Raw genomic sequence first — 22,377 nt, forward strand, 5'->3', positions numbered from 1 at the left:
TTTTTCTTAATTTTTCTCTATAATTTTCTTTATTTTAAAAATCCAAAAATAATTTTTTAATCTTCACCTATGGTCATATGTTGATGACCATCTTAGGATGAGATGGACATAATACCATGGTGCAAGGGTAGACTTCTTGGACTTGACATTAGTACTTTGCCTAGATGACTTTTTTGACGAACCCAAAGTGGCATAGAAAGGGGTTTAGAACATCTAGGAGCAATTCTTACTTGAATGGAAATACACCAAAATTAACCATTGATTCTGAAGGTTTGACTCTTAACCACATGATTAAAATTTTGAAATTAACCCAAGTCTGGTGGGAAATATTAAATCCAAATGCACTATAAGTCTATAGTGACCAAGAAGGTGAGAAAGGTTAGAAATGGGTCTACCCCTGATTGGGATTGAGCCTTTGTTCAGACAAAATAATTTGACCCTAAGATAGAATCTTTTTTGTATAAAATAGTTTGAATCTTTGAAAGTAAAACCAATTGGTCCAACCAGTTTAGTATTGATCAGTTTGATGCATTTGTCGATTGGGCCAATTGATTTACATTTCACATATTAGGTTGGACCGATATTGCGGGTTTAGTTTGAACGGTCTAGACCGGTCCGCCCACTTACCTGTTGGTTTGATTGATCAGAACAATCCGGGAACACCTATAGTCGGTTCGGGTCTTAACCTATAGGAAGGTTCCTAAACTCTAGGTTTACTACATGTAATGCAATTTATCTGGCCACCCTTGCCCAAGTGCACATATATACCTCTCGAGCGTATTCAATCAGACGATACGTGATGAATTGGTTTGATATACTGTATAGGTGATAATCTAAGACTCCAACCCACATCTCTGAAGTCAAAAGTAGCCAATTTAATCCTCAGTTGAGAGGTGGCGCACGATGCTGAGCAAGGGCCCTCTTAAATAGCTCTCATCTAGAATAGATGTTGTCTATCCCCTTCGTACAGTAGGGTACAGCGGGGCAGGATCTCGCTTAGGCACTGATTTTAACCAAAAAGTGCAGCTAGTGAACTTAGATTAACTTTGATATACCATATATGTACGAGTCCAAGGTTGGCGATCGGGACATGTGACTTTGTGGCTTACAATATGACAAAAGGCTCAGGTCGCTCCAGCCTGGGTACATCGATATACCTTTCAGTGTTACCTGATCAAACGATACTAATGCCCCAGTTTTATATACCCTAAGGTACGTGACTGGAGTTGTGATTTTCATGAATAACGTCGCTTCTCCGAGGACACCGGGTCACACACTAGTGCCACGTTGGCTATAAGGGACATGCAAGCATGCAATGTAACAAAATAAACATGCTAGTGGTGTGTGCAAAATAGGGTGGGCTGTGCCCGGGGCGTTTTCAGATGAATGGGCCAGATCAAATTATTACAACATGGGTATCATAGAAATATCAAACAAGATAATACACAAACCCATCATATCAAGATCAAAATAAACATGTCAAACACATATCTCAATCAAGATTATGGCACGTCGAATAGGCAAAAATTATGGCACAAAAATAATCAATCATTGGCCAATCGATGAAATAGGCACAAAAATTTTTATTTTTTATTTTTTCAAAACGAAATAAAAAACAAAATGACTCTTTCTCTATAGTCTAATCAAGGGTTACTTTCGACGATCCAAAATAAATTGAGATTTTATTGAATATTGAATCAAAGATAGAATGATAATCGTTGAGATAAGGGGTGATGACTTTTTTTTTTTTTTTTAGAAACAAATTTTTTTTTTTTTTTTTTTTTATGATTTTTATTGGAATCCTTTCCTCATCACGAACAACATTAAAAAAAGTAATTTTTTTATTTCTTAATGCATCACTCACAAATAATTTATTTGAGAAGAAGATGAAAAATAAAAATCGTTTTCTACTAACGGCACACCATGCATAGAATTTTTTTTTTTTTTTACGATTTTTTATTGGAATCCTCTCCTCATCACGAACATTAAAAAAAGTAATTTTTTTGTTTCTTAGCGCATCACTCACAAATAATTTATTTGAGAAGAAGATGAAAAATAAAAATCGTTTTCTTCTAACGGCACACCACACAGAAAAAAATATTTTTTTTTTATTTTTTTATTTTTTTATTTTTTTTTTGAAATTTTTTTCTAGGAATTCTCTCCTCATCACAAACAACATTAAAAAAAGAAATTGTTTTATTTCTTAGCACATCACTCACAAATAATTTATTTTCATAACTTATCACCCATGCATATTAACGTGCTAAAACAAAATTCATCCAATATTTTTTTTTTTAAATCCATAACTCTCATCCCAACCACCATCATTCTGTCCTCAATTCATATGTCAATTTGAATCTTTCATTATTTAGGGTCACCAAAAAGTAACCTTTAATTGGATTAAAAAAAACAAAAATATAATATCCAAAATCCAAGTAAATGATCCACAATTAAGCCATAAAAAAATAAATAAATAAAATAAATCGAACTAAATAATAATAAAAAACTAGGTCATCCTGGCAATGCTCCCATACTTAGGGTTTTTCAAGTTTGATCCTCAATAATCCCCAGTGGAGTCGCCACTGAAAACGCCCTCTATCCGCGGGGTGCGCAGATCCGCTTTTGATTTTTGAGGTTTGGGAGTCACCACCTAGTTATTACGCTCTAGAAATCAAATATTGACTCTAAAAGGCAAATAACACTAATCTACGAAAGAAAATACGAGTCCGGAGATCACGTTACGAGGTTGGAATGTGTTAAGCACCAACCCCGTTCGGCAAACGCCGGTCTCTACTTTTTTCAAATAAAACTACATTGCTAAAAGACCTAAATAAATAATAAAAAATATCTAGATGATCACAACGATAGTTTCCTCAAAGTTGACAGAGAGATTCCTTACTTCGTTTTCTTTACTGGATCCGCTTCGGATCTCCAAGATGAAGTATCTTCTCCTTAGATCTAAGTGTTTCCTAATTTTTTATGGATTTTTAGGTATTTTTAAAGGATTTGTGGGTGTTTTTTTAGCAAAAGTTGGGGGTTGGATGATAGGTAAGGGGTTAGAGCTTCAAAATTAGGATTTTGAGGAGGCTCTTTGACCTACTTTTTCTAGGATTTTCTCTTAGATACGAAAATAGGTTGTTATAGATTTTTTTAAGAGTTTTTTAGATAAAGTTAGAGTTAGATTATGTTTCTTTTAGATAGTTTTAGAGTTGAATTATGTTTCTTTTAAATAGTTTTAGAGTTTAATTAGAATTCTTTTAGATAGTTTTAGAGTTTAATTAGAATTATATTAGGGTTTTAGAGTTTAATTAAAATTTCATCAGGGTTAGGGTTTGACTTTAGTCTTATTAGATTGATTAGGATTTTGACTTAAGTCTCACTTGATTGACTAGAATTTAGGGTTTCGACTTAAGTCTTACTTGATTGACTAGATTTTAGGATTTTGACTTAAGTCTTACTTGATTGACTTTAATTTTAATTAGGATTTTACTCTAAATTAATTAATTTTTTAATTATTAATTTCAGAATTTTTTATTATTAAAATTATAAAATTACCATTTTGCCCTCGGAGAGGACTTTTTGTGTTTTAAGTCGTTTTTCAATGTTCCAAGATGTTTTGGAATCGATTTTTTGTAAGGAATTCAATGAGATTATTAGTTTGTGTCATTTATGAAATTTTTTGTGCAAAATGGTCGTGAACTTTATGAGGGGCATTTTCGTAATTTTGTCGAATTTTGTGAAAATTGGCGAAATGATTTATTTGATTTCGATTTGTTGTTTTATGTGTTTGAAAGAATTTTTTTAAGCATAATGTAGGCTCTAGGGATGTTTTGATGTTAGGGGTATTTTGATAATTTGATCATTTTTTAGTGATTTTTATCGTAAAGCTTCTTTTTATCTGAAAAATGATGATTTCTGTGTTTTTGGAGTTATATTTTCTTAGCGTAGCGTGGTTTCTACAGTTTTGTTAGTTTGAGATACCTCATCTGAATTTCTCAAACATATCTGGTAACAAACAAAGCATTGGAATAACCATCCATCATTGGGAATCGTCATGATCAGGTTGACGAGTTGATTAATCAAGCGAGTGCAAAAATGGGGTGTCTACAGATGAGCTCAAACCTCCCCAAAGGTTTCGAGTCCCACATATCTACATCAACCATTTCGCAATTTGACAACCACAGTCATGAGGTAAAAAATTTCAAAATTTTCCCACGAAAGATGCCAGAAGTGTGGAAAGGTTTTTTGAGCCTTACCACTCCTCGAGATATACCATAATGCGAATGGTTCAAATGATCTTGATCAGAATGATTTTCATTAAATCCTCCTTGTGTTTTTAGATGAAGGGTTGGAAACAGGATTAAGGCACTGGTGTAGTGCCTGCCAACATTCCTCCAAAGATTTTGGTAGTACTAAATTTCATAATAAAGAGTAGAAAATTTAAGTAAATAGGGAAGACGATGGATAGTATATTGTAGAACATCTTTTTTGATATTATCTCCTTTCGTTTTTCTCTTTTTCTCTTTCCCTTTTTTTTCAACCCCTTTCTTTCTCTTTCTTGCATTATTTTATAAACTTTACTCCTTGTACAGGTATCACTACAAGGCTTGCCCATATTATTCAATGGAGATTGATTGATTCTTGAGAATCGTGCAAATATCTTCATTAATGCCCTTCTCTAGCTTGATTCTCAATTTCTCAACCTTATTAATGTGAAGTTGCCATATATCTATCATTTTGGGGGTAGGTGAATCAAAAGAAATATCTAATAAATGCTCACGAAATCCTTGCTTTAATTGCAAGGATTCTTATGGAGAGAAATATATATTACATTTAATTCCTTGTCTTATTAGGGATCCATTTCTAGATTTGAGCTATGGTTATACTGACTTTCAGTGTGTCATTGTGCCTTGTATCACATTCTTTGGTTACTTCGATCTATCTCGGCTTAGTTAATGTCATTTATTTCCTCACGTATCAACATTGAGCCCTCATTCATCCTTTCCTATAATTGATCGTTCCCAACAACCAATTTCGTAAATCCTTGGTGTTATCCTACTTGGATTGAGACCAAGGCCTCGATCGTTTATTGTCATTTGTTTTGGTTCATTCACTTTTTCTCTTTCTTGTTTGCTTACGTCATTTCAGTGTGGCTAATATGGTCCCCACAGTGTCCATTCATATCTTAAACTTTTTAAATTGTAGAGACTTCTAAACCTATTGTAGATGAGATTTATACCTCTAAACTTTGACCAAAATATATCAGCTACACCTCTAATTAAAATTCTAAAGATCTTTGAAACTCTTTCCTTAAGATCTCCATGTATCTTCATATTTCCTTTACAAATACGTTCACGCGGTTGTATTCACCAAAGTGTTTTTCTTATGCCACATGTCACTCTGGATTTGTCCTTTTTTTTTTATCACGGAAGAGTAGGCATGCAGAGACTTCGGCTTAAATCACTAATCAACCGAGTCAATTCTTTTTGAGGATTGGACAACACGTGCCCGTTCTAATTCATCTTTTAGTTGCCGTGTCAATTACGAAGTCTTGTATTTGAATTTTGAAAAGGAAAGCAGTTGGCCTCTTGCCCATGGGTTCTCTTTGATTTGGTCTAAGAGTCATGATAATATGACTCGTCAGGTTGCATATTCAATCGACTCCCTAACATGGGTAAGTGAGGGAGCCGTAGATCTATATGCCTCGGGATACATGACTCCTTTGAGTTACACATTTTTTATAAAAAAATTACAATCATGTATCCCAAGCCATACAGATTTACGATTTCCAAACTTATGACATTAGAGAGTTAATTGAATATGCAACCTGTCAAGTCAGACTATCACGATTATTGGTCTAAAAATCGCAACAGTCGTCTCTTTTAATTTAAAGTCTTTGTATGGGTTTCTTTCTCAACAGATAAATGCACTGGTTCAAACGTAAGCCCTTAGATATATATATATATGGGAGCGGTTCGGCAGCCCTAAAGTTTGTCAAGTTTGGTGTCAAACATTTTTTGTAAATCACTTTTGATAGGGTTAGAAATTTTGGAATAGACTGATTTTGTGTGAGGATGATCTCTACGGTGAAGAGATCATCCTCACAAAAAATCAGTTCATTTTGAAATTTCTAACCCTATTTTATAAGTTGAAGAATTGTGGACCGTCCAATTTTTGTAAATCACTTTTGATGGGGCTAGAAGTTTTGGAATAGGCTAATTTTTGGTGAGGATGATCTCCTCATCATAGAGATCATCCTCACAAAAAATCAGCTCATTCCAAAGCTTCTGACCCATATTTTGAAAAATGTTTGACACCAAACTTGGCAAACTTTAGGGCTGTTGAACCGTCCCTATATATATATAAGTCAAAGCCTTAATACATTGAAAACATATTAGCAATCATATAAAACGTATTAGCAATCATATATTTTCTCAATTTACGTACTCTTTAATATCAGATTACAAGTGCAAATCGATTTAGCACTTCTATCTTGATTCACTATTTTCCTCTTTTTCTAATAATCCCTATTTTCCTCTTTCAAGATTGTCAAACTACTATTATAGAGGTGTAATTATATATGCACCTATTATACAATAAATAATTTTAAAAGTAATATAACATGACTTCTACTAGTAAACTGAGTATATGAGGTTCTAAAACTATGGTTCCAATCTTATATACATGTGAAGATAAAATATGGGAGCACAAGTCATCTACTCATCTTATTATTTATTTTATTCATTCAGGAATTGAGATTAAAAGCTTAACGACAAAAAATTAAGACATTTTATCTACCGTCTATTCTATCATATATATATTGTCATCTTCAACGTTCACACTGTAATCTTTACTATATATTATAATGAGAGGAGGCTAAGTATTGACACTTTCTTCCGTCAATGCTCCCACAAAATATTTAAACTTATTAATGGGATCTTTGGAATCATGATGCAAATCCACATTAGTTCATACTTTCTAAATTACACAAATATGTTTAAATTTTTATCTTTAATATTATAATGAAAGAAGGTTGAGTATTGAAAACCAAAACAATTCTTCAAAAATTGCTCCCACAATACATTTAAACTTACTAATTATTAGGATCTTTTTATCAAAACGAATAAAATTGCAAATGCATGTGATATGGGGGCATTGCACAACAAAAAAGAGAAGCAATGCCAACTAGTTTAGTTGGTGAAGTCTTTGGCTAATAATACTATAGACCTGGGTTCAAATCCTGTCAGCACCGAGTTACTAGACTCATTAAAAAAAATAGGTTTACCGATAAAAAAATATGCAAGTGCCAACTAGCTTAGTTGGCAAAGTCTTTGGGTGATGATACCAGAGACCTGGGTTCAAATCCCACCAACATCTAGTTATTGAACTCATTAAAAATAAGCTTACCAATAAATAAATAAATAATCCGAGGGAGTGCTCAATGGCAATTTCGGATCCAATAAGCAGTGAGAGTCCATAGATTGCATGTTCGATACCCAATATTAGCAATATTTCCCCACGGCCACCTGCGAGGGTGCTTCCTCGCTTACCTAGTGTGTTTGATGTGCGGGCATTGCACGTGACCGGGGGAGTGACCCATACACCTTGGCTCCAACCCTAGCTCATCCGGTCCCCCTAGTCGGACTTAAGTCCGGACCCCACCATTATCAAATAATAATAATTTGCACAAAGATCTCCAATGCATGAATGGGCCCATGCAGGTCTCATAGCCTATTTTAGGCCATTCAGTGATTAAGAAAAGGAAAATTTAGTAATACCTCCTGTAAAATTATCAATATTAGAGTTATCCTCTTACAAAATGCAAGATTTGGTCCAACCCCCTTGGTCAAAAGTAAGCATCGTTGACTGATGATGAATTGACAGGAAGTTTTGATTTTATTCAAAATATCCTCTCAAAGCAAAGTAAATTACTAAAAGGCCATTGGATATTTAAAATATTAAAATTAACCTAATTAAGGTGTAGTATTTGTCTTATTATTTAGGATTTTGTTCATCAGTTAAGAAGCTATTTCACCGATCATTCTTTAAGGTTTTCTCCACTAGAGAGGACTCTGTTGAAATCTTGAAGTAATGGTATGAAATTTGAACTTAAAAGCTCTCATTTCGTACGAGGGATAATTGTAATTCAAAATCTTCATTTCCTAACAAAAAATAAAATAAAATGAGTTAACATTTTAAGATCTGCTCCATGGGGAAGTAACGCTAATTTTAGATTTATACAAGAGGATAATACTAATTTTGTTTTCGATTTATGTTTTGAGAGTTTCACTAACAAAAAAATAAAATTAGTATAACCTTCCTTCATCCTACGTTGAACTAGAATCCCTACAAAAAAAAAATCTTGTTTATATAAATAATTAAATAAAGATTTTGAATTGGAAATATGTGTAGAAATTCATCCATTTAATCTTCATTCGAAAGTTTTTAAACTTGATTGCATGATTACATCAAGATGTCAATGGAAGTCAGTAATTACAAAAATACAAAGAGTTAGATAGGAGATGGAGGAGTAATGGATGAGATGATTCCTAATGAAAATATGGACAAGGAATGTATTTGATTCTATACAATCTAATGAAAAAAACCCTAATTGATGAAATTCGATGACGAAGAAAAGCTTGATTCAATCAAACGAATGCAATATCTCTTCATTTGATCAAACAAAGTAGATTTTTCAAGAATATATTTATCTTTTTTTATAATAATAAAAAAAATAGGTATAATATCATTTTAATAATTTAAGTTATTAGATGATATTTTGAATAAATCAAAACTCATTGTTAATTATTCACATGGTTTCAAATCTCGTCTAAGACTAAGACGATTCACATGATTTCAAATCTCATCTGAGACTGAGACGACTTTGCTAAGTCTTCCTGATATTATTATCTAAATAAAATATGATCTTGTGACTTATCACCTTCTAATCTATCTTATTTTATAAAATAAAATATTATTAAGATTTAAATATACATTAATAAATAATTGCAAATCGAGTTAAATGATTTATCTTGTTCGAAAGGAAAGGAGATGAGTCTTTCACAATTATTTCAGAGGATTTTGGCCACAATACATCTAATACATGCATGCATAATGTCATGAAAAATGAACACAGATTTTGTACACAATAGGTCTGAGAGTAGCTACCTTACCTTAGCCTAAAATGGTTGGACTCATATTTATTTATTAGTAATTAGTAACAATAATAACTTTCCTGGGTGATTTAGACATAAAAACCCCCCTACCCACTATGCGTTTTAAAACTGATGACATCCACCTTGACCTAGGTTTAATCTGAGAGACTGATATAAAACGGCCTAATTAAAAGCCCTCATTCTCAACTTTTGGCCAAAAACCCCTTTGATTTGTCAACCCAAAAAACTCATCTTCAACCTGTTAACCTCTATGATAAACTAAATTTAACGTATTCAAGCTAATGATAAACTGATTTTTTCAACCCCCTTTTTTTTATTTTCCTTTTTTTTTTTTTTTTTACAAATTATAAACACACAGAACATAAAAGATACTTGTTTTAACCAACCCTATAGAAACTAACACAATTACCCCACACCACCCTTTTCCCACATACCTACACACACACACACACACAAAACAGAAAAATGAAAAAAAAAAAACTAAAGTGACTTTTGGCATTGGCATACCCCTCCCCTCTAAAACACCTAATGGATGACAAAGACACCAGCATGGATAGACACATGGGAGCAAACATCTGTTATGTAAGAAGTCATCATGCACCATCAGTAGCGACTGGCTTTCCCCGGCCCATTTTGAAACCCCTTGTGCCATCGGGCATACGTGGCCTTGGAGGTTGCTTGGCAGGAGTACCTAAATGAGTGCCACGATTATTGTGGTACTGCCCATGCACATGGCCCTTACCACGGCCACGACCACGACCTCGACCTCTCCTCGGACTGCCCTCCTCACCCTATCCAAGCAGTGTTAGTTCCAAAGACTAGTAAATGCAGCATATACACTTAGTTACAAGCATACTTATCTCAGAATGAGGAATGCTTACCATGCTCTCATGCAATGTCACATTAGATGGTTGCTGGTGATAATCCAAGTGCTTATCAGTTGGAAGCTCCAATTTCAGCAAGCCGGCTCCCTCACAGTGCCTTTTGCATTCATCTCCAGCCTTTCTACCTTGTGCATGGACAAGTTTTGGCTGTAGCAACACAAATCAAAATGGGTCATCCAGCTCAACAAGTCAACTGAAGTATAGGAAATCAACTAAAATAAGAAATTCAAGTAATACCATGCACTTGAGCAGTATCCGCAGTCTTAGGCTACTTCTCCAATTCCCCTCATTATTTAGCTCAGAAACCTAATCCGCAACAAATGAGATATCGTCAGTCAAAACAGGTCAGTGTGAAAAACATATAACTTCAAAGACCAAAACACGTACTGCTTTCTCAGCTAGCTTAACAGTCTCATACTCCACATACGCATGCACCTGCAGGTGGAACAAAGAGTTGTCAATTTCAAGATAGAACTACTGAACTTATCAAATATACATAATCGTACACATGGTTAGCAACTCAGTAAGCAGTAGTTTTGTATTTCTCTTAATAGTCCATACTCCAACCTCTGTTTCCATATAACCCGTGTTAGGGTCAAACAAGACATCCCTCTGGAGGGCCTAAACTAGAAGATCAATATAGCACCAAAGATCACCTTTCATCAGTCGACCATAAACAAAGAGAGCTACTATTGGCACCCCAACTTTTACTTATTACACCGCATTTTCTTAAATTATTTATCACACCCCAATTAAAGATTAAAACACACTATTCAGATGTTACAAAGGTTTGGCTAAAATTATTTATCTCAACATTGTAACACTCGTTCAAACAATTTCAGTAGTTGTTTACAACTATGATTAGGCTCATATAAAATCCTAAACCCAAAAAAAAAAAAAAATTAACATTAAAAATGAGAGAGCTTCTATTGCCACCCCAACATTGTTGTTTTTCAACAACATTCTAGAGCTCTCTAAACCCTTCCTAAACTCTCTTAACATCCTCCTGATTTAGCAAAGGGGAAAATCCCATGTTGCAACCCAGTACCATGAAATTACCTTTAAAAAAAAAAAAAAAGACCTAGCGTGCGATTCCTACCATTCTAGGTAAATCGCATTTCCTCGTATTGGAATAAAATGCTGAAGAAGTTAAGGCCCAATGGGTTTTTTTTCTTTGTCCTTTTTCTTCCAAAAGCTTGTTTGTGGCTCTCATGAAATGTGGAAATTGGAAGGTTTGGATGATAAGATGAAGATAGTTGGACAATCCCATTTGAATTGGGTGGAGCATTCAGAAAGATAGGAACAAGCATACCTTCAAAAAAAAAAAGGCTTAGCAACAAAGATTCGGTGGTTAAAAGGCTAAAACTTGTATTCTAATTCGGCCATCATCTTCAAGGAATTCACCATCATCTTCAAGGAATTCAATTCGGTATCTTTAAAGGATTTTGTAAATATTTGTAGGCCTTAGCTTTAGGCATTTAAGTATTATTAAGCCTTCTTTAGTTCTTTCTCTTTATTATTAATAGGCTAATAAGCTTGTCCTTTCTCTTCAACATATACACCCCTTACCCCTAAAAAGGAAAAACAAAAAAACCAAATAACAATTTGGTTATGTATTTAAATTATATCCCTATTTTCTCTACAACCTGCCTACGTGAGTTGGTAATTCATGGACACACCTGACAAGAAACAAAAGTTTGAGTACACAATGAATAACCACCTTACATTTCAACCATAACCAAACTCCACAACCTCAGAGAAATAAGATAAAACCTCAAGAAAGCAACTATTCCTAGGAGTGTCAATAGCTCCGACCCGGGCTGGCTGTTTTCATAATTTCTTATAAGTCCCAACCCAGTTTAAAATTCAAATTCAGATCTGCTGACCAGCGTGGAAGCATATACCTTGTTACCGAAAAGCAAGCTCTCCATTTTTGATAATCTGGATGCTGCAGAAACCCCACCATAAGAGCTCTGAGGTTGACAAGCGCGGATTGACTTCACACTAGCACAAAGAACCATTTCGCATAAGGCCCAATGATATTTGCTGGAAAAATATATATATATGAGAGATTCTATTGCCACACCAACTTTTTCAAATGCCACCCCAATTCATATGTAAATCACCAAAGAATTAGCACACATCTTGAGGTGGCGTTAGCAAAAGTTGGTGTGGCAATAGAAGCTCTAAAAAAATATAGTTCTTCAATTAACAATAAGCTCCCTACCACCCAACTGCAGAGAAAATCTTCATGAGGTTTGCATGGGAATGATCCTCAGGCAAATTTTCAGCAAGAACGATCCGTGACTGCATTCCAAGTACAGAAAAGGTAAATACATGGTCACAAAAATAGTTCTTTCTGTAAAATGTCCAGCAATTAGCATGAAATAAAGTCTGGTTTTAAATTCATTCAAAGCAAAAGTTACAAAATATTGGAGACATTAGACACAGAAGACTGATATTGTCAACTCAAGTGAGACAAACAAGGATGAAAATCAGAAAAGTAGTTCATAAAAACAACCTGCAACTCTTCTATAGCTGAATCAGTCAGTGGATGCTGTCGTCTGACCTTCTTCCCATCATGACTTACAACCTGTAGAATGCAGCATCGAAATAGGTAACACTAATAATAAAGAAAAATAAAATAAAATAGGAGGGCTATTGGTAGAACATAAGGATGGCCTGAAGAAAATTAAGAGTAGATAAAATGAACTCACAAGCTTTGATGAGTTCCTGAGAACAGTAGCAAGCTGAGGATCACTAGTGATGAGAGCTTTAATCTTCTTAAAAGAAGAAACAGCTGATAATGGCACTGTTCAATATAGCAGGGTCATGCCATTTATTAAATGATAACTCAAATGAATAATTGAATATAAAAGAACAAAGGAATGGGCTGAGAAAACAGGACAAGTCATTCAACTCTAATGCAAGATGAAACCCAAATCGGGATTTGTTAACTTAGATGTGAATCGGGCTAAGAGGAAGTCTATGCCAATCATAAGATTCTCAGAGCTCACATCATCTATAACAGGGAATATGCAGTTTTCAAGATTATGAGAAATATTATGTTAGCCTTATATAAATATGGTATGACAGAGATGCAGTTGGAATTCAATACACCACAATCCCTAGTGCTACTCTTGCAAAACTTTCTTCCCACATCAGCATACCAAGTGTTAACCCCTGCTCTTATTCATTAATCCTTGTTTATACTCCCACTTATGAGGCCCATATGGATAACATTTTGGATGTTCTATCTGTATATTGATAATCATTCTCCATATGATTATCAATGTCACCAAAATTGGTCTATTCTAGCATTACTACATCAAAAAAAATTCCTACAGAACAATCTCAATGAAAATACAGATTTTTCAAATTAATGTCAATTTTTCATGAGGTTTAAATTTTTAAGGATGATATCCAAGGTATGAAAAATTATTCACTATACAATTGGATTGTATAATATTAAATCTATATGGACCACGAATGAAGACACTAGATGTTGGGCATGGATCTGGAACAATTTATTTAAGGAGAGAACATTTTATTCTTCTTTGTGCGCTTGTTCCGACTGTTTCTCGGCCTCCATTGTGTGGGATTCAAAAGTTCCTTCTAAAAATGTCTGTTTTTCTTGACATCTTTCCCTTGAAAAAATCATAATCGTCAATCAGTTGATTACCAAAAATTGGACCATAGTCAAATTATCTTCCATGCATAAATGAATCCATGAATCATCTTCTACTCCATCAAACCTCTACACAAGATATCTGGAGCATCTTCTTCTCTTAGTTTAGCATGTATTGGATCATACTGAGATCTGTGCTCCACCTTCTCTTTTAGAGGTCATTGCCTACGGAATTTCTTGCCCATTGTAATTCTTTGGGAGATTTGGAAAGAAAGAAATAGGGGGTATTTGAGAGGTAGAAACAAGAGTCCAAGAGATTGTGTTGTCCATTGAAGGATATTGTATTAGTGGTCATTGACATTTTTAAAGTCTAGATTTAGAGGATTGTGTTTTGAAGATTATTTAGATAAAAGAGTATCGTTAAGGACGAAGAGTAATCTTCTTTTATTTCCCCAAGTAGGTCATCTCAACCACTTGGTAATACAGCTTTTTTTGTTCCTTTAATAAAATCCTTAACAAAAATTTATATAAGAAACATCAAATGGAAAAAAGTATACCTTACATGCAATGGTAAATGTTAATCAATATATTTTTTTTAATAAATAATTCTGATTAATGTCTTGCATGTAAGGAAAAAAAAACATAAATAATTCTAATTAATGTCTTCTTTTTTTGATAGGTAAGTTGGACTTGAACCACAACCTCAAATTTGCATTATAACATGTCAACCAATTGAGCTTTGGGTCTAAGCCCAATTATAATTAACGTCTTGTATGTATGGAAATTTAAAATAATAATAATAATAATAATAGTAAGGAAAGTAACCACCACAATCTATCGCATGTTGAAATCTAACCCAAATCAGGAATATTGCACAGGTACTTTGCCCGTATAGAAGAGTCCATGAAACATAGCTTGAAAATGATTCACTTTTTTCATTGCTAGTATCTCCCTTGGCAAAGGATTTTGTCCTTGTCTCACATTTATAGCTGCATTATCAAGAAGTTGTAAAAGTGACAACATTTGGTTGGTTTAGACTCCTCACATGATTTTAGAACTCGTCTGAGACTGAGAGGACTTGGGAAAGTTCTCTCGGTCCCAAAGGTAATCGAGTGAAAGATTCAATGTGAATCGTCCATCACACTAAATTGTCCGAGATCCAAGATGACTTGCCTGATATTTTGAAAATCTCAACCACGTGAATGAAAGCTTAGTCAAGTTGACCAGTTTGATGTTTTTCATATATAAAAATTGATAATTTAAATATTTATGATCTATATAAAATAAAATTTTATAATTGAATATCCATTAATCCTTCCTATAACAGAGAAGATAATTATTTTTTTAGATATTAATAAATATACATTAATAAAAAAGCATTTAAACAGATTTTGACGAGATGACTCATCCAAGTAAGTCAACTCGGTCTCCACAGGTGCCGAGACTAGAAGAGAAACAGGGTTGATATGTTATATCAAAACAACAAAGAATTTAAAATTTACTATGAATTAGGGAAGGTTCAGGATCCAGTCTTTTGCACTAAGGTTGCATGTCTGTAGCCCATGTCAAATCATCATCACCATCGAGAATCACAAAAACAACAATACACAACCATGGTAGAAAGAGTGCAAATCTTAAGAAATTTCTTTATATAAATCCCACTATGGAAGACTAGCACCACAACCTTTCTTAAAAAAATCAAGTTCTCAGAAACTATAATGCAAAACTACAGTAGAAAATAAGGGAAGGAAATCAAGGAGATATCACTGAGAAACAAAAAATAGCAAATCCATAGAGCATGCCATGTAGCAATTTAGCATAAAATGGAATATATCTTACCAAACCCTTCAGGATCTTTATTGATGAGCCTCATTAGATAGTCAGTAGTAGCCAGGTTGACGTCACTGAAATAGTACTCCACCTGCAAGAATTGAAAAAGATAAAAGAAAAGGAAGGTAAGTTACCACCTACAAGATTTTTAAAAGAAAAGTGTTTGGTTGCATGGTAACAAAGTAGACTACTTAAACTAACAGAACATGATGGCACAATGTGAACTCAAGGTCCAATTAGAGGCCCACAACCAAACTCACATCCCCCAATAGATTGTTTACTTGCAAATTGATTTTTGTCCCATCAAAACCCTTTCACAAATAGGTTCCTTGTTGTAAGAGTAGAATAATATTTTTATCCTTATTACAAAAATTGTTATTTTACTTTTGTCTTGGGGTAATATTGTCATCTCTAGTATCTTTTATTATAAATAAGAAAAGAGCCATGGAACATAACACACAATCTCTCTTTTTCTCTTCCATCTTTTCTTTTTTTTTTACTTCTCTTTTCATCTTCTATTTCTCTTTTTTTCTTCTCCAATCTTTACTTTTGTACTTGGTGTCAAAAACCCTAGAAGATCTAGAACCCCAAAAAACCCGAGCCAAAAACAAGAGAAATGTTAATATTATTATGCCCGTATAAGTCAATTATTATTTGAGACAATCTTTTTCATCCATTTGAACCACCTAAGGCTTGATCCCTATTTGAGTCCGTAAGGCAACCTTTTCAAAATGCAGCCCAAAATTATTAATATTGTGTATTATTGGTAACTAGTTTTGGACTCATAAAATATGAGAGTTTTCATCTTGAGGCAATATTGTAAGTGACTTTGGGCCATGATGGGTCTAGGAGGAAACCCAAATGCATCAGATCCTTACAAACCTCAATTTTGACAAATATTATAAGGAATAAGTTTGGGACAACTCATTTTTCAAGGCCATGACATGTAGAACCGTGTAAAAGATCCTCTCAGTTTTCCCACTAGATCTATGATTAGTCAAATATATTTTGACTTCATTAAATGAGGCTTATGATGATCATTTTGGGTAAATCCACATTGATTCATTTACCTAAGAATTATATGAGATTCTATGAGTTTTAATTATGATCATTTGATTAATAAAAAGCTTGAGATTTTAATAAACCAATATACTAGGCATTTTCAGAAATGTAGATGAACTCATGAGAATGTCATAATGATGTCAATAAGAGATTTTATAGGATGGCCATACCATGTATTTCCACATCTTGAATCATTTTAATATTTGGAGAAACAAGTAAAATGCCAACCGGCGAGTATTGATCAAATAATTTTTTATCGAATATGTTTTAAATATTATACACACATATATTATATTTTGAAAATACATTTGAAATCTTTTATTTCATAGGATGCTTGAGTGATGCGAAAAGATCACGATGTGATTAAATGTTCGGTTGATTTTTTTTTTTCCAATAAACTCCATATCGTTAAAGGGTGGAGCACGATGGCATTCTTATCAGCTCGCGTGGGAGTTTTCAAAAACGAATACAAGATGTTATAAGTTTATTAAATAGTATATTTGGACTTCATATTTAATTTAGCTTAAAAGCATTGTACAAAATAAAGCAAAAGATTTTTTTCCAATAAATTTGTAATACATAAGCATGTATTTGTGTGAGGGGAACCCCTCATTATAACCTGTGGCTTTTTTTAGAGAAAACAATACCATATGCATGTAATAAAAATAACTTAGGGATATTTTTTTCATATAAACATAACTACATGCATTCATTTAATAGAGGGTTTCCCAAAAAAATTGAAATTACATTATTTTGTGCATGCATATATATGGAGGGCCTCTTCATTAAACAAGACAATTTAAAATTCATTTCTTTTGTACATGCATTTAATCTTCCTATCAAACGAAAAAACTTATAAAAAATTCTATTATAAATATAAAACCTTGTGCATGCATTCATGCGAGTTCCTTACTAAACAAAACATTATTCGCTTATCTCATGCATGCATTTATGTGAGTCTCTCGTTAATGAAATCACATTTTCCATATGCTTGCATTTAACAAGTTTTCCTTATTAAACTAAATCTACTTCTGAAAAATGTAATATTGAGATTAACTTTACATCTCATGTATAGTATTAATAGAGAGCTTCCCTCTTCATAAACAACACTTGTTATGGTTCCTAGGCGGTTATCTTCAAAATGTATTCTAACAACGGCAAGAATGTTGCAAGCAATAACTACACTATAATTAAAATTGTTGTGGTGGCATTGACAATAACGTTCAACAGTGAAGTAATCGAAAGAAAGTGAGACTGCGTGAGTGGAGTGAGAAATTCTTCAAGATAATCTAACCTTCACTTCCATTCTTGTGAACACCCAAGACACAAAAAATAAATTCAATATGATCTTCCCTTCTTCTCATGACCATCCCAAGATAGCTAGGGCCATGTTGGATGGAACCCATCAATGCCTATCTAAAGGATGGGATTCTACCACAAAATTAAAAAGAAGGTCAAACTTAATTGCGACTTAATCTTTTTAAATAAATTGCAACTTTTGGTTTTAATCGCGACTTTACGAGTAAAAAGCGAATTTCGCATTCAAAATGAAAATGTCACCTCTTATGATTTTTTTTTAGTTTGAAAGAAAACCTAACCCTCCTTCTATCGCCCTTTGATCTATCTCTGGATTTTACCTCCCTCAATTTCAGCACTTGCTTCCCTTCTTTTTCAAGTCTTGGCCCCTAACCCTTTGTATCTCTCTCTTCGGTGAGAAAGGAAGAGGGGTGTTTATACAATATATACCTGGTTTTTCAAGTCTTGGTTATTTTTTGCTTGCATTTAACAAGTTTTCCTTATTAAACTAAATCTACTTCTGAAAAATGTAATATTGAGATTAACTTTACATCTCATGTATAGTATTAATAGAGAGCTTCCCTCTTCATAAACAACACTTGTTATGGTTCCTAGGCGGTTATCTTCAAAATGTATTCTAACAACGGCAAGAATGTTGCAAGCAATAACTACACTATAATTAAAATTGTTGTGGTGGCATTGACAATAACGTTCAACAGTGAAGTAATCGAAAGAAAGTGAGACTGCGTGAGTGGAGTGAGAAATTCTTCAAGATAATCTAACCTTCACTTCCATTCTTGTGAACACCCAAGACACAAAAAATAAATTCAATATGATCTTCCCTTCTTCTCATGACCATCCCAAGATAGCTAGGGCCATGTTGGATGGAACCCATCAATGCCTATCTAAAGGATGGATTCTACCACAAAATTAAAAAGAAGGTCAAACTTAATTGCGACTTAATCTTTTTAAATAAATTGCAACTTTTGGTTTTAATCGCGACTTTACGAGTAAAAAGCGAATTTCGCATTCAAAATGAAAATGTCACCTCTTATGATTTTTTTTTAGTTTGAAAGAAAACCTAACCCTCCTTCTATCGCCCTTTGATCTATCTCTGGATTTTACCTCCCTCAATTTCAGCACTTGCTTCCCTTCTTTTTCAAGTCTTGGCCCCTAACCCTTTGTATCTCTCTCTTCGGTGAGAAAGGAAGAGGGGTGTTTATACAATATATACCTGGTTATTTTTTGTTCATGTATAAATGATATCGATGTGAGATTTGGTGTTTTATTATTGTAGTTTAATACTTTAATAATAAGAGTTGATATAATATGTGAATACCACATAGTAAGGAAAATTACACAATCCTAACCTTAGCAGGATTTTCTCCTTATTTTTCCGAACTTCCCGAATTTTTCCCTTTGTCCCAAATTTTCCCACTATCAAATTATGTCCAAACCCTGACTTGGTGACTATGCCTCTAATGGGTTGAAAATTTTAAGGAAAAAAATTGGGGATTCTCGGTTCATTCCCATTATTTATTTGACAACTTTATGGATACCTCTCAAAAAATCGAGAAGTCGTCATCACTCTCTTCAAACATGGGCATTATTATCTAGAAAAGACCCGGTGGCAAGAAAAACAAAGAAAAGTGGAGGCTAACATGACACTCAAAATCTAGGAGACATGACATGCATGCCAATATAGTATCTTGAGACCCCAAGATTCCCATCCTAAGCTCTGGAGATGGAATGATTGTGAAGAAAAATAATGAGTTAATCCCAAGCACACACATATCAACTTAGGATACATATACACATCATTTATGTATCCCTACCTAGGATTCGAGTCAATCCCCAAAATTGCATCGTCGGTATCTACCACGGAATAGGGCTGCAACTTGGGCAAACTGGCCAACCCGATTGATGGATGAGCCAGGGCCAAGTTGTATAGAAGATAAGGTGACCCTAGGTTAGAATATCTCAACCTGACCTCGATTTGGGTTGAGCTCAGGTTGAGGGTTTGGGCAACCCAACTCAACCCGAACCCAATGCTATATACTAATATATAAATATTTTTATATTAGTTATATTTTTTTAAAGTATTTTTTAATTATTTCTTCCTATAACTAAGGAAAAAAAAAGACTTTTCTTTCTATTTGAGTGCGTTGTTATAGATGTTTATACATGGATTTCTTAAAGATGAGGAGTCATTTTATTAATGTTATAGACATTAAGGACTAAGGAGTGAAGGGAATCATCATTGAGATTTTTTTTTTTTTCAATTTAGCTTTTTTATTTCATCTTATTATGGCTTGTGGACAATTGGATATTATTTATGTGTGCTTTGATATTTAAGGTTGTCCGACAAGCCCAACCCCCCCAAAATTACCTACCTCGGGCTAACCCGAACACAGAATGATTTTAGAAGCTCAAGCTCGGGTTAATGAACTCAGGCCTGATGGTAGTTGAGTTGAGCTCGGGTTGAGGGTTTTGTCCCTTGGGTTGAGCCTGGGTTTACCCTCCAACCCACCCAGGGTGCAGCCCTACCACAGAGCATGGATAAAAAAACAATATCTTAAGATAAAAAAAGTACTCTAGGAAATCTATAATCCGACAATCAAAGAAGACCCTGAAAAATCCAGGGACCACTAGCAAGGTTAGTTGATCCATGATTATCTATAAATATAAGTAAAGGAGAGGTAAGGATTTAGCCCTTGGGAAATACATTTGAGGGAAATTTGTGTTTTTTGCTTAATTTGGGAGTTGGAGAATCAGAATTCTTCCCCACCAAATACCAACTTCACTTTCGTGGACCTTAGTAGCCACAATGAGAAAACCATACAATTTGTATAAATAAATAAATAAACATTAAAATGTGACTGTAATCCCAAGCATTGAGTTCATTCAATTCATTTACTTCCCCATATACCAACACTTAAGCGTATCAAGAATCAATTTTTAGAAAGATGAAGTAAAAGATACAAGTCAAGTTCACTCTTCTACTACTACTACTACTACTTCATAAGCTGAAACTTGAATTTGATCCAAATAACAAGTCTGATTCAAAATTTCTGATGACTAGGAAAAATAAAAATAGAGAAATCAACATGCCTGATTCAAAATTTTCTGGAAATTTTCCTCAGATATGACATCTCTTTTCCACAGAACATGACCTTGATAAGCAACCTCGTCTTCTGCAAAACCACTGTAGCAGTTCTGATACGGAACATACAATGCAGAATTCGAAATGAGAGGAATGAATTCAGGAGCACTAGCATTGAGATGGCCAGATGAAACAATTCCTTTGAGAGATTGATCCGCAATTCGATCATTTGTTTCATGGATTGAAGATGATTCTAGTTTCTCTACAAGGGATTCTTGAGCCATTGTTTCTAGAGTTTCCAGATAGGGAGGGAGAAGATGAGGGGAGTTGTTGTTCGAATAAAAAGTCCATTAGGGCGGAAACAACGAAGTGAAGTTCTTCACTTTCAGTTTCAGATTCTTTCGAAATCAAGACAAGTGTTAAGTAAGTTCAGAGATGTTCTAAGGACAGTGGAGAAGTGTAGTTTCAACATTGTTTTCAGTCAGACTAACCTGACTCACTACTTGTAAGATTTCAAATCTGCTTAAGCCCACTTGGATTGTAGTTGATTATGGGCCGGACTCAACGTGTCGGATTGTGGGCCAAGCTATGGGAGGATATTAAAGCCCAACCCTGGATCTCCAAATCTCACTTCTAATCTTTCTATCTCTATTTATGTCTCCATATATGTATATTTCTAAGAATTATCCTCTAATTAAATGATGAAAATTCTTTAGAAATTATCATTAACTTCCTTACTTACAATTACAATTATTATCAACAAAATACTCATTCACTTACAATTATTCTAACAAATTAATTAAGAAAAATGTAAATCAACCCCAAGTACATACCAAATATGCAAGTACATTTTTACCCCATAACAATAAAGTCTCACCGATCTTGATCTATCAAAATGAACATCAAGGACCAACACCAGGGTTAGATCAACCTCCTCTGTGTCTTCTCTGACAAACTGATGAATGACATTGAGTCCATTTTGACCTTATAACAATGAGTTAATCAAACATAATGCTTTCAAGTTAGATTAAACTAATTATAAGAAAATGATTTATAAAGAAAGAAAGTTTGATGCATATTTGAAAAGAAAATATTTTTTGTTGGAGTTTGAGAACGTATGTTCTCAACTGTAAGAATGTGCAAAGTTGAACATCCAATGATTAGATGAAAATGTGATTTTTGGATCAATGTGCTATTGGAAAATGAAATTTGGTTGGAATTACAAGTTAAATAGGGATGATGTTGTAGTATGAAAAATTGGACATTTAACTCACACATGTGACACGGTTTTTTTCATAGATTATTTTATATAAATGAGATGGAGTTAAATGGATCGAAGGACTATCCATCTCGATGGACCACATGTCAATATGGTGCCACATGTATGTATAGCATAAA

General features: G+C 33.9%; 1 protein-coding gene across 1 annotated transcript; it reads right to left on the reverse strand.

The window, feature by feature from the left end:
- Window positions 1–9,607: 9,607 nt before the first annotated feature.
- On the reverse strand, window positions 9,608–21,438 carry LOC147396524 (la-related protein 6B-like). Its single transcript, XM_086451543.1, has 10 exons — window positions 20,988–21,438; window positions 15,528–15,609; window positions 12,778–12,872; window positions 12,582–12,653; window positions 12,288–12,367; window positions 11,965–12,064; window positions 10,448–10,495; window positions 10,298–10,366; window positions 10,058–10,207; window positions 9,608–9,967 (listed from the first exon to the last, which is right to left on the reverse strand). Exons 1-10 carry the CDS (start codon window positions 21,261–21,263, stop codon window positions 9,770–9,772), a joined length of 1,170 nt encoding a protein of 389 aa, XP_086307669.1. The 5' UTR covers window positions 21,264–21,438; the 3' UTR covers window positions 9,608–9,769.
- Window positions 21,439–22,377: the final 939 nt, after the last annotated feature.

Source organism: Akebia trifoliata, chromosome 8, assembly GCF_017979445.1.
Source record: "Akebia trifoliata isolate Shusen 1 chromosome 8, ASM1797944v1, whole genome shotgun sequence".
In the NCBI taxonomy this organism is placed as follows: domain Eukaryota; kingdom Viridiplantae; phylum Streptophyta; class Magnoliopsida; order Ranunculales; family Lardizabalaceae; genus Akebia; species Akebia trifoliata.

Bases quoted from the DNA above. Each gene is read 5' to 3' on its own strand.
- LOC147396524 (XM_086451543.1), bottom strand. From the start codon at position 21,263: ATGGCTCAAGAATCCCTTGTAGAGAAACTAGAATCATCTTCAATCCAT. The intron at 12,654-12,777 runs GTGAGTTCATTT...TGCATTCTACAG, and splicing joins TCAGGAACTCATCAAAGCTT to GTTGTAAGTCATGATGGGAA. The intron at 10,496-11,964 runs GTATATGCTTCC...TTCCACCTGCAG, and splicing joins GCTTGCTTTTCGGTAACAAG to GTGCATGCGTATGTGGAGTA.